This window comes from Myxocyprinus asiaticus, chromosome 13 (assembly GCF_019703515.2).
Source record: "Myxocyprinus asiaticus isolate MX2 ecotype Aquarium Trade chromosome 13, UBuf_Myxa_2, whole genome shotgun sequence".
In the NCBI taxonomy this organism is placed as follows: domain Eukaryota; kingdom Metazoa; phylum Chordata; class Actinopteri; order Cypriniformes; family Catostomidae; genus Myxocyprinus; species Myxocyprinus asiaticus.
In genome coordinates, this window is record NC_059356.1 from 22448108 (window position 1) to 22461906 (window position 13799).

At 40.1% G+C, this 13799-nt stretch overlaps 1 protein-coding gene across 3 annotated transcripts in view; it reads left to right on the forward strand.

The window, feature by feature from the left end:
- Positions 1-13799, forward strand: part of LOC127450134 (1-phosphatidylinositol 4,5-bisphosphate phosphodiesterase delta-3-A) — a 52636-nt gene that overhangs the window by 6000 nt on the left and 32837 nt on the right. The window contains exon 1 of one of the 3 annotated variants that reach the window (XM_051713946.1): positions 5832-5847. The exons of 1 other annotated variant lie outside the window; for it this stretch is intronic. Coding sequence is in view for 1 of the 2 variants with exons in the window: in XM_051713944.1 (XP_051569904.1) it covers positions 12985-13117 (133 nt within the window). In the remaining variant the exon portion in view is untranslated. Of the gene's footprint in view, positions 1-5831; positions 5848-10401; positions 13118-13799 lie in introns of those variants that run through there. One more of the 3 variants, XM_051713944.1, reaches the window with a different exon arrangement.

Sequence of the window (13799 nt, forward strand, 5' to 3'; positions counted from 1 at the left end):
TTGAGCAACCTGGGCTGGCACTGCCGGCAGCAACGGGTAGCGCCTTTTCGCCAGTATTAGCAATGCTAACTTCTTTAGCATCTTTCTGCTCTTTAGTGTTAACACCATCAGCAGGCGCCATGAAAAAGGTTGTTACCTTTGTCCGTTTTGCTAAATCTTTTTGATTTCCTCCCGCTTCCTCGTTTTTTCAGCACCACTTGGGTAGCTTTTTTTTTTTTTTTTTTGCTCTGTCTGTACACGTCGCCGAGCCATTTGTTTACACGAGTCGGCTACTGTCTTCCTGAATCATTTCCGCAGATGCACAGTAAGATCACGAAAAAGTCCAATGTAGTGGGTACAGAGGGGGGGCCCGGTGGCATTTTAGCGTATGGATTTTTAGAAAGACATAATTAATTAGTGAAAAGTAAAAAAAAAAAAAAAAAAAAAACATAAGTGTATACGCCGTTTTTTTGTGGCAATTGGTAGCTCGGGGCCTAAGGCAATGGCCGATCTTTGGCTAATGGTAAAGTCCGCCTCTGCCTAAGCGGTATAAATTTGTGTCCTAAACTGTAAGTTCCTTTGGATCAAAATTACAAGTAATTCAGTGTGCATGGATATCATGTTTACATTCAACACAGGCATGCTCACTATGGACAGGATACAGTGTTGGTAAAATGAAGCATAAAACTGTCAATATCTTATGTGCATTGAGGTACAACAGATCTGTCACCCATCTTCACCCATTTCTAATTTTGAAGATGTTGAGTAGATATGTCCAAGCTTTTCTGTGTTTATTTTAAGTATTGACCTACATTGTGTGCAATATAGATATTTTAAAAATCATTAGAAAACAGAAAAATGTGTGGGGTGTTTTCTGAACCCCACTAATCTGTAGGTTTGACTGTATACAATTTTGTAATTAGAAGGAAAATAGGCATGTCCTTTATCTCCTTTTGAATTTTTCTATTTTTCTCTGTGTTAACATTTTCATGACTTCTCTCACGAGTTGCCTATTTATCGTGGCATTTCCAACAAGTCATAATAATAGTACTAAATGGTGAATTCATAAGAAATAGTGCGAGTTGGCTCATACAAAGATGCATTTTAATCCCATAGAGAAAAATAAACAAACAGTGTTATTACAGTTTTTCCTGAGTTAAACCCCAAACCTAAACCTATCCAAAAAGTCTAACTCATTACTCAAATCCTAAACCTAAACATGATTTTAGTAGGAAAATCACTGTTGTGTACCATGGAAGAAAGAGAAACATCAGGGTTTTGAAAGAGCGTTCTTCCATTTTTTCCCCCTAAGTTTAACCTCTAACCCAAACCTCAAACCTAAACCTAACCATAAAGTCTTACCCCTAACCCAAGCCCTAAACCTAAACTTTAGTGAACTATGGAAGAAAGTAAGCATTGATTATTTTTATGAGTATGGGTTGTCAATGCATTTATATGTACTTTAAACATTTGATTTGAGTTGGACTAAAGCAATAATTTGTCAGTTTAAAATATCTTGTAAACGCGTTAGTCTGACTGAAATCATACCAGTTTTGTTTTTGCAAAATCAAACTAACAGACCTAGATAATGCGATTGTGCCTTAGCTCTGTCCAATGTACAGTATCCACCTTATTTTTCAGCAAAACTAGGGCACCACCATTATCAACCATGAATGTGGACCACTTCCGGTAGAAGCCACTTCCAGCCATTTTAGCTATACAAAAATACTACATTATGCTGCTTTATATTACAGGCTGGCAATAAATGTCGACATATTTTTATCATTAATTATGATTTTAATAAACTCATTGGTTTTAAGCACATATAGTTTTACTGTTTATCGCATTTTGCCATTGTTTAATCACACACTGTTGCACTGGCAGAATGAATGAAATCAGGTGCTGACACGGACAGTCCTGGGCACCATCTGACATACCTCCACAAACTTTACACAACCAGCAAAGAGAAGATGCCAAGAAAATGCTGCTTCAACTTTCTTTGCACCAAAACTGCATCTTGTTTCATCTTGGCAAAATAATAAACACATTTACTCTCCACTCTTTTCAGAGAGCATTCTCTCTTTCTTAATAGTGTATAGTAAACAGACATACAGATCCGCATTCAGCATGGCTTATGAAACATCACCTTTGGAAATAAATAAAGGCATCATCTGAGGTTATAAAGGTACATATGAACGGAGGTTTACATGGAGAAAAGTAACACTGCATCGTCTCAATCTCGTTAAAGAAAGAAGCAGATTTTATTAACGTCTCTTCAATACAACAACACACAGCAACAAGTGAATGATTTACTCTTTTACTATTATTGCTGACTTTAGAAAATTGTCCGACATTGGCACATAATTCTGCTGTTCATCCTGTGGTTGTGTGATAGTTTATAAGCCCAGATCTCTAACTCTGGTATTATAACCTTCTAGTTATTTACACTGCGGTCAATGCCAGTGGAACTTTCTCACATTCGCCAGAAATGCAGCCACTGCTTCCACATTGCAAAATAGGTGAATACGGTGGGCATGTATACACATAGCATGTATACATGTCAATCGGTCCACAATATGCCTCTGCGTTATGTGCACGCTCCGAAAAACAGAGGTGCCATGTGACGTGTCACCCAGAAGTTGATTGCAACACAAAGCAGAGAAGAAGAAGAGCAACAACAACAACACGTGTGTGCGTTTCATTCAGACGTGATCATCCCTAAGCCCTATTTCCTGCGAAGACTTTACCATCCACTATGAGAGCTTTGGAGGGCTGAAAGGTGTGGGGCTCAAACATAACGTTTATTCGGAACTCACCTTTGAAGTTTTTATATTTTTTATTTTGAAGCGATCTTACAGCATGACTATCATGATTGTTCTCCCTTTGATGTGTCCTTCTGATTTATCTTGTTTGTAATGCAGGGACACATGGCGAATGATAGAAATTTTCATTTTTATATGGTTCAGCAGACTGTAAGCCATTTACATGTGTAACACATTGATGTCACTCTAATTATTATTATTTTGTCTGTATTCTGCCCATTGAATAATCCTCTTATCTGTCTGCCATAATAACATTAATATCATGTAAATGTATATCACCCAACACCCATCTTTGCAGTAGCATTAAATGTCTTTCTTTTAAAAACAAGTATTAAATAAACTTTTTCATGATCCTATGCAGAATATTTTCACAAATTCCATCATAAAAATACAATAAAAGAGGGTAACATATGCATACTATGGCCAAGGTTGGCTTGTGTTAGCATTAGCACCATGAATGCAGAATGTAAAATGATAAATTATAAAGTACATTATCTACTGCATTTTTTATTTTCAATTATCATTGAGTGGTATAACAGATTCTTTTAATTATCTCAAGTGGATTCCATTCTTAGAATGACGTAGAAAGCATTTTTTTATAAATATGCAGCCTGAAGCAAATGACAGGTATGTAGAACTGTTTAAGTATACAGACAACATGCGATCCAGTGGAAAACTTCAGAAAGGTCAGGGGCCGCAAAGTTGGATCCCTGTACCCTCGAGAGCCACACTCTTCATTTTTATGATTTTGTATATATATATATATATATATATATATGTATGTTAGTTAACATAACGACATAATATTGATCTGTTTCTCACCCACACCTATCACATCACATCTGAAGACATATATTTAACCACTGGAGTCTTATAGATTAATTTTATGCTGCCTTTATTTGATTTTTGGAGCTTCAAAGTTCTGGACACCATTCACTTGAATTGTGAGGACCTACAGAGCTGAGATATTCTTCTAAAAATATGTATTTGTGTACTGCAGAAGAAAGAAAGTCATACACATCTGGGATGGTATGAGGCTAAGTTAATGAGAGATTTTTATTTATTTTTTTTTTTTTTTTTTTGGGGTGGACTATCCCTTTTAATAATTATTTTGAACATAAGAGGTGTAACAGTTCGATTTTCTGTTATATATATATCAGTTCTGTTGTCACTGTGATTGTCAACTAACAAACACCATGAGTATTCAACATCACATACACTAGAGATGTGTTCTAAAACAAGAGAGATATGTACAAAATTAGCACCAAAAGTCCTAATACTGTTGTCATGACGAGTACATACTGTATCTCTGATGAGCTATTCAAGAGATTGGTCAGATTCGCGCCGTGTTGAGTGACTCTCAAGTGAGGTTTCAAGGGCGCATGTTTGATTGACAGACTGCGCGTGAACGCACATGTACAGTGTATGAACGCGCGCGCAGACCGACCGCCGCTCTCATAACATCAGCGATGCTTGGATATTATTTATTGTTTTATATTATTTTTTTTATTATTATTTTGCAGTTGAATTCACTCGCTAACGTGATTCAGCAATGTAGAGAACTGGCGTAAATCCTCATGAAAATGGATACCTCACAATTCATACAGATTTGATAGGCTGCAGATAAATCTATTTCTGATGATGATATCATAACGCGGGGCGCAAAATATCGCTCGAGGGCCGCGTGTTGAGTAGCGCTGCTGCAGACAAACTATATATTTTCTTAACCGTCTATTTATTCACAACATCTCTCCTCAGTCTAAACGTAATTATCACACTTATCACTGAGATTATAAAGATAATGTCTTTTAAATTGAAGGCCCCAAGCGAAGCAAAGCAAAGCGGTGCTCATATAGTTAGAATAATCCAGGAGAAAAGTTGTCTTCTGCCTATATTTGATAACGTTGATCTGATCTGCATCAAAATCAACCAGTTAGAATGTAAGAAATGCAGGTGGCTGTAAAGTTTTCCATGTTGATCTGCCTGTTGTGTTCAATTGCGCATGGTGTCACGTATACTTTGACAGAGAGATGAAGACTGTAGCTTGACTATGCAAAAACCTGCGGTAGCTTGATTATAACTGGCCATGTAAACATACATGTTGGCCATTTAATCCTGTTTCCAGCCAAGTTTGATGCCTTGGGGGAAAAATATCAAAGCTTAGTCTCTTTCTGCCTCTCCTTCATTCTCCTTCTCTCAATATGCCTCTACTTCATTCTCCTTCGCTCCCCTCTGTCCTTTGTTCTTTTACCCATCTGCACAAACCCATCAGAAAGTCTTTATCAGGTTCTTTACTTTCCCGTTGCCTTGTTGAAGGGCTCTTTGCTGCAAACACTTTTAGATGTGTCTCAGAAGCAGTTGAGGAAATTTGCCACCTCCTCTGCCCCTCTCTTAGTCCTTTCTCTGCTGTTGATCATCAACGTTTTGACATTATTTTCCTCTAGCTTACTGTTACTCATCTTCCAAGAGATCATTTTACTCTGCAAGATAAAAGATCTAAAAAATGTTTGTGGTGAACTCCCTTTACTGTAAAGTAGTATTGGCGAGAGCAAATCTCCATGCTGTGAAAGAATGTTGGAGCAGTCATTGCGCTGTGAGAGGGATGCCTCTCATTGTTCAGGTGCTTTTGAACCCTGTGAAAGCTCTGGCAGAGAGAATCAATCTGCATAGCACAGCACAGCAAGATTTAACTTTGCTTTAAAAGTCTATAAAGAGCCCAGTGTGCATACTGACAATTTTGCAGTCTGTGCGCTTAGTGAACAATCCGTTTTCAAGCTTGTGCAAGCCTGTGAAGGAGGGAAAGCCATTTAGTCCGTGAAACAACAACATCATTGTTCATTAAGGATGAAAAAAAAAAAAAACTCACTCTTTCTGGCCTGCTCAAACCATTTTCCCCAATTTCAGTTTATTAAATTTTTTTCATTCCATACCATTGTTTTGCAGAATTCCATTGAAAATTACAGTTTTTTATTTTATTTTATTTTTTTACTTGTAGTCATTACTGCTGATGTCGACACTGAGTGATTGGCCTCTTGCATCACTGTAGGTAGGATGACATAATTTCTCATGTTTGTGACTCTAGTCACACTGACCTCCCAGTGCTCTCACTGCTTGAGCATATGTGACTGTGTGCATGTATATTTGTTTTGGAAAATGCTTGAGTTATGTGTTGATTTTGGTCCATGTTTTGGATGAAAAACAGTGTATGACTCAGTGCTGGGAAGCGTTAGTTGCTGACATGTTTGGCCTTGTGAATATGAGATTAACCTTGGGACTGCACATTTATGAGCAAATTATTACAGTGTGTGTGAGATTCAGGAGTAAAACTTGTAGACTTAACACCTAGGATTTACTGCATGTAGCAGATGTGTTGGACAGAGCGTCTGTAGCTCCACTGTAAGAACAGAAAACATTTTGAAGGTTGAACAGAATGAGGATCTTTTTTTTTTTCTAACAATTTTTTTTTTCCAATTTGATACACACATTTCACAGAAGCATTGACCCATTTCATCAGACTAAAATACACAAAGCCCATTATAAAACACATTTCCAAAATCTTTCACACAGAAGGGAAAACTCACTATTTGCTGAAAAACTGAAAAACCACAGCAGTCAAAACTAAATTATCCAGTCAGAATCACAGACAGAAAAGCATTTATATTGCACACACTAAGCATCAGTTTATACACTGTGCTGCAAAAGATAAAACTTTCTCATCAAAATGAATTTTATTCAGATTGCAAACAACAACAACAAAAAACATAGTCTGACACTTCAGAAACAGACATTTTATTTCTAAATGTACTGTATTTACTGCATACTCTATTCTTAATGCATTTAGTGTTTAGTATGGAGTGGTGGTGGCGTAGTGGGCTAAAGCACATAACTGATAATCAGAATGTTGTTGGTTCAGTCCCCACAGTCATCACCATTGTGTCCTTGAGCAAGACAGGTTGCTCCAGGGGGATTGTCCCTATAATAAGTGCACTGTAAATTGCTTTGGATAAAAGTGTCTGCCAAATGCATAGATGTAAATGTAGTGTCCTTGCCTTTTGAAAGAAAAACTTGGCCATGTACTGTAAAAAAGTAGCCAAAAAATGGTGATATATCATTATTGGCCACCACCATATTGACAGTTACAGCTTCTTGATTTGGGTTGAACAGGCAATATCTTCCAATAATTGATGATCTTCTCTCAGTTCTGTAGAGGTTGAAAAAGCTGGGTTCCCTGTCGATTCAGTTAACTTGACATTGCGGTGAAACACTTTGGGGAATTCCTTCTCCGACAACCTAGTTGAAGCCCTAGTATCATAGCAGCAATTTTATTATTGACAATGGTGTTTGAGCCTTGCCTCTTTAGGCGCTCATTTGCCCTATATAAGTGGGCACTCAATCACCATTTCTTCAGAATTTTCTTTCTTCAAGACCGACATAGTCTCGCCTTGACAACGACAATCATTTTGTCTGAACAGCCCTCTCATCGCCGTCAACGTACACCTTCCAACGGACGGGATTTCCCTGCAGACGCATCATGATGTTCTTCGCCTGACTCAGTGCCTGCAGCGAAAGATTCACCTGCCCCCTTTAATGTCCCAGCAAAGAGTTTCTCCACCTCGCTGCCGTCATTGGGTTCTTTGGCTCAGCTAGACATCTAACCGCTTCCCACAGCATTCTGGCAGGAACCGTATCCTTTGAAATATATATCCATTGAAATATATTAATGTGTGTGTGTGTGTGTGTGTATATATATATATATATATATATATATATATATATATATATATATATATATATATATATATATATATATACAGTTGAAGTCAGAAGTTTACATACACCTTAGCCAAATACATTTAAACTATGTTTTTCACAATTCCTGACATTTAATCATAGAAAACTTTCCCTGTCTTCAGTCAGTTAGGATCACTACTTTATTTTAAGAATGTGAAATGTCAGAATAATAGTAGAGAGAATTATTTATTTCAGTTTTATTTCTTTCACCACATTCCCAGTGGGTCAGAAGTTTACATACACTTTGTTAGTATTTGGTAGCATTGCCTTTAAATTGTTTAAATTGGGTCAAACGTTTTGGGTAGCCTTCCACAAGCTTTTCACAATAAGTTGCTGGAATTTTGGCCTATTCCTCCAAACAGAACTGGTGTACCTGAGTCAGGTTTGTAGGCCTCCTTGCTCACACACACGCTTTTTCATTTCTGCCCACAATCGGATTGAGGTCAGGGCTTTGTGATGGCCACTCCAATACCTTAACTTTGTTGTCCTTAAGCCATTTTGCCACAACTTTGGAGGTTTGCTTGGGGTCATTGTCCATTTGGAAGACCCATTTGCAACCGAGCATTAACTTCCTGGCTGATGTCTTGATGTTGCTTCAATATATCCACATAATTTTCCTGTGCACCAGTCCTTCCTGCAGCAAAGCATCCCCCACAACATGATGCTGCCACCCCCATGATTCATGGCTGAGATGGTGTTCTTCGGCTTGCAAGCCTCACCCTTTTTCCTCCAAACATAACGATGGTCATTATGGCCAAACAGTTAAATTTTTGTTTCATCAGACCAGATGTCCCCATGTGCACTTGCAAACTGTAGTCTGGCTTTTTTATGGCGGTTTTGGAGCAGTGGCTTCTTCCTTGCTGAGCAGCCTTTCAGGTAATGTCAATATAGGACTCATTTACTGTGGATATTGATACTTGTCTACCTGTTTCCTCCAGCATCTTCACAGGTCCTTTGCTGTTGTTCTGGGATTGATAAACACTTTTCGCAACAAACTACGTTAATCTCTAGGATACAGAATGCATCTCCTTCCTGAGCGGTGTGATGGCTGCGTGGTCCCATGGTGTTTATACTTGCGTACTATTGTTTGTACAGATGAACGTGGTACCTTCAGGCATTTGGAAATTGCTCCCAAGGATGAACCAGACTTGTGGAGGTCCACAATTTTTTTCTGAGGTCTTGGCTGATTTCTTTTGATTTTCCCATGATGTCAAGCAAAGATGCACTGAGTTTGAAGGTAGGCCTTAAAATACATCCACAGGTACACCTCCAATTGACTCCAATTAGCCTATCAGAAGCTAACTGACTAATTGCCTAAAGGCTTGACATCATTTTCTGGAATTTTCCAAGCTGCTTAAAGGCACAGTTAACTTAGTGTATGTAAAGTTCTGATCCATTGGAATTGTGATATAGTCAATTAAAAGTGAAACAATCTGTCTGTAAACAATTGTTGGAAAAATTACTCATGTCATGCACGAAGTAGATGTCCTAAACGACTTGCCAAAACTATAGTTTGATAATATGAAATCTGTGGAGTGATTAAAAAATGAGTTTTAATGACTTCAACATAAGTGTATGTAAAATTCTGACTTCAACTGTATATAAATACACTGGGGGCAAAAAGTTTGGAATAAGATACAGATTTTGCTCTTATGGAAATAAATTGGTACTTTTATTCACCAAAGTGGCATTCAGCTGATCACAATGTATAGTCAGGACATTAATAATGTGAAAAATTACTATTACAATTTGAAAAAAAAAAATGAAAAAAAAAAAGATCAAACTACTTAAAAGATTTCTCCTCAAAAAATCCTCTACGTGCAGCAATGACAGCTTTGCAGATCCTTGGCATTCTAGCTGTCAGTTTGTCCAGATACTCAGGTGACATTTCACCCCATTCCTGTAGCACTTAGATGTCCTTAGTCATAGATGTGGCTGTCTTGTCGGGCACTTCTCACGCACCTTACAGTCTAGCTGATCCCACAAAACTCAATGGGGTTAAGAATCATAACACTCTTTTCCAATGATCTATTGTGCAATGTCTGTGTTTCTTTGCCCACTCTAACCATTTCCTTTTGTATTTATTTTTCAAAAGTGGCTTTTTCTTTGCAATTCTTCCCATAAGGCCTGCACCCCTGAGTCTTATCTTTATTGTTGTACATGAATCTGGTGTTGAGTGGGTAGAATTCAATGAAGCTGTCAGCTGAGGACATGTGAGGCATCTATTTCTCAAACTAGAGACTCTGATGTACTATCCTCTTTTTTTAGTTGTACTTCTGGCCCTCCACATCTCTTTCTATCCTTGTTAGAGCCAGTTGTCCTTTATCTTTGAAGACTGTAGTGTACACCTTTGTGTGAAATCTTCAGTTTTTTGGCAATTTCAAGCATTATATAGCCTTAATTCCTCAAAACAGTGATTGACTGATGAGTTTCTAAGAGTTTCTTTTTTGCCATTTTTGACCTAATATTGATCTTAAGACATGCCAGTCTATTGCATACTGTGGCAACTCAAAAACAAACACAAAGACAATGTTAAGCATCATTTAACGAACCAAATAGCTTTCAACTGTATTTGATATAATGGCAAGTGATTTTCTAGTACCAAATTAGCAATTTAGCATGATTACTCAAGGAAAAGATGTTGGAGTGATGGCTGCTGGAAATGGGGCCTGTCTAGGTTTGATCAAAAATGACTTTTTTCAAATAGTGATGGTGCTGTTTTTTACATCAGTAATGTCCTGACTATACTTTGTAATCAGTTGAATGCCACTTTGGTGAATTAAATTACCAATTACCTTCCGAAACAGCAAAATCTGTAAATTCAGTGTATATATATATATAAAAAAATTTCCGTCCAAGTGACGTGAAACACTCATATAAAGAGCCACTTGTGTGTACGTGTCTTTTTTAAAGATGTTGTATCGTAAGTGTTCCTGTGAGAACCCCATCAGACCAACATGAGAGCTGCATTCCCTGCCTGGGCCGCACCCCTGCCGAAGCAGCTCTCATGGGGACAGACTGCCCTCACTGTGAAGACATGAGTCTCAAGATGCTCCGTTCTAGGGTCACCCTCGTTCTGAGGGACGATTCCGCCTCCCGCGCCCTCCCAACCGCTTCCTCTGTGTTAAGTCTCAAGGAATCACATGAGGAAGCACGGCAGGGCCGCGAGGTTGTGATGGAAGTACCTGAGGAGGATCTTGCGCCAGCGCCAGCACAAGCCCCATGAGCCCCTTGATCTTCCCACGCAGCGTCCTCGCCAGTGCAGTACACACGTGACGACTTCCGGCCCTCTATGGATGAACACGGTGTTGTCATATTCGGCGGGTCTGATGGTGATAATGATGCCGTGTCCCTTGCAGCTTCGGACATGGGACAATGGTCCATGGAGAATGTTGCAGCCCCAGTGCGGGTGAAAAGCATGCGCATGCCACTGATAAAAGCTGATTCACGTCCCCTTGCGGGTGGGAGCTCCATTTAAAGTGGTCCCGTCCAGTTGAGCCGGAAATATCCTGCAGTCTGGCCACCGTCAAAAGACTGCATCTCAAAGGGCAGCACCATTCTTCCCAGAGATCCGGCTTGCATGTTAACACGCCTCATTAATTGTTGGCCTGAGAGCCAGAGATTCGCGGTTCAAAACCAGCCGTCAACTCAAGCTGATACGTTCCATGAATCATGGATGTGACACAAAATTTAGTGGTTGCCTCAAGATGGTGCTGCGGGTCACAAAAAGTAACTGGTGATTCAGTATGATGACTCCCCACTCTATTTCAGATCAGTGCCCAGCAGAGAACCCCGCCCCCGCTGCTCCGGCTCCGCCAAAGACAGCCGAGCCATAAAATAGTTTCTGTGATGTGTTCAAATAGAGAATGTTCTCACAAGAAATGAAATGTGCTCACTTCCAGACCCCACATTCATACGCTGCTCATCCTCGCCGGGTATGCGGTTATGATAGACAAATTTGTGTGGTGTGTTTTGTTTTCACAAAAAAAATTTGAAATGCACTCGCTGTCGAGACGCACACATTCACACGTTACTCATCCCCACCGGGTAAGCCGGGATGGTAGTTAAGTGTGTTCCTTTGTGTTGTGTTCACATAAACAATGTATCACACAATAGAGAAAGTGCTGTTTGTGTCTGCGCACACTGCACGTGCTCGACACGCACGCACGTTTACACGCTGTTCACTTCCCCTTCTCGCCGGAGTTCACTGGGAGATTGCATGTGCATTGCATTTTAGATCCGAGACGCTTGAATCTCACGCTCAAAAAGCACCCATTCAAAACGGTATCTCAGAAACAGATCTTCCCGTGCATCCGCCTTCGGGCTGATTTGCATCAATAGATCTAAAGGACGAACGCATACTTCATGGATGAGTTGCACCTGTTTTTGAGAATCACATTCGAGGGAACAGCTTATTAATTCAGAGTCCTTTCTTCTCCACATTCTCGAAGTATATTGATGCAGCGCTCGCTCCGTTGAAGCTGAGCAGCGTGCGCATTTTTAATTATTTCTATCATGGGCTATTATTAGCCCGATCAGAGGCTCTGTTGTACGAGCATGGGAATTTACTACTCTGAGGCCCAGGCTGTACAAATGGCAATGTCAAACTGGGCAAAAAGCATCCGCCATTGCACTGTTAGGTCTTTTACATGAGACCTCTCCAACGCTGGCTGCACGCTTGGCGCCAGGGGCGCATGCGCATTGACATAACTCTCCACTGTCTGGCTGCTGTAGTACCTTGGACAGCTCCAACCTTTTAACAGCATCATGCTGGGTCAGGTCTTCTGGCAAAAGGTGGTAATCACGGATGTGTTCAGCACAGGCTGAGGCGCACTGTGCGGCAGGCGACCAGCCTTCGGCAACTAGCACTTCAGTCATCTGGAAATACTAGCTGTCTCTTAGCCTTGAAGGCTTTGCATTCCGAGGTAGCAAATCATTACGTTCTGATTCAATAGGACAACATGCCAGTGGTAGCTAACATAAGTGATGTGCCCCACTGTGGTAAATGCCATTCTGCAAGCTACAGCACTGTCCGAGAGATGCCTCTATGCGCCAAGTGGCGTGTGTTTACAAATTGGTGCTCTTCATGTGGTGAAAACTCAGTGAACTGCTCAAAAGCTGAGATCCTCGCATTCCTCTAAGAGCGCCTGGACACAGATCTCACTACATCGACGTTTAGGTAGCAACTATTACGGCATACCACACCCCGGAGACAGTTTAGGCTGTCAGATCAGCTCTTTGTTTGTTATTTAGGATGCACAAAATGCATGTCCATCTCCAAGCAAAGGTTCTTTCACTGGATCGTTGATGTGAGTGCCCTCGCATATGAATCACAGGGTGTGAGATGCCCTATTGGTGTGAAAGTGCATTCAACTAGAGGCATGGCCTCTTCATGGGCATGGACAAATGGTGCGTCTTGCAGGACATATGGTTTGCAGCAGATTTGTCATCACAAACACAATGTGACGTCCATCTCTTCCGAAGTCATCTCTGTCGAGAGCATTTATTGTTCCAACAATCAGCAGGTGAGCCCAGGCCCTTTTATTGGGAATTGACCTCATATACATATTCTTTTACAAGTGTTTACTCTGCTGTATCTCTCGGGTTATGACGTCATGTAGTGCAGCGTGATGGGACTCCATTCCCCAAAGCGTTTCACCGCAATGTCGAGTGTACTGAATCGATAGGGAACGTGTCCGTTTACACATGTAACCTTGGTTCCCTGAAATGAAGGGAACGAGACATTGCGAAACTTAGCCACACTACTACTTCAGAGTTTCGAGGTACGAGCGATGCGTTCTTGTCCTTCAGTCAGAAAATTCTGAAGAAATGGTGATTGAGTGCCCGCTTATATAGGGCAAAGGCGCACCTAAAGTGGTGTGGCTCAAACACCATTGCCAATCATAAGATTGCCATTACGATTCAAGGGCTTCAACTAGGTCGTCGGAGAAAGAATTCCCCAAAGCATTTCACCACAATGTCTCGTTCCCTTCATCTCAGGGGACCGAGGTTACATGTGTAATTTATATTGTGCAAATATAAAATACTGTAAGAAATACCTGTAACAAACAACTTACCAGTTCTCAGTTCAAAATATTCTAATTATTCTAGCTACAGTATAATAATTTAGATGTGGCAGCACTCTCTGTCCAGCTTCTGTAAAATTCATACCATTGTTGATGACACTATCTATCACAGTAGCTCTTA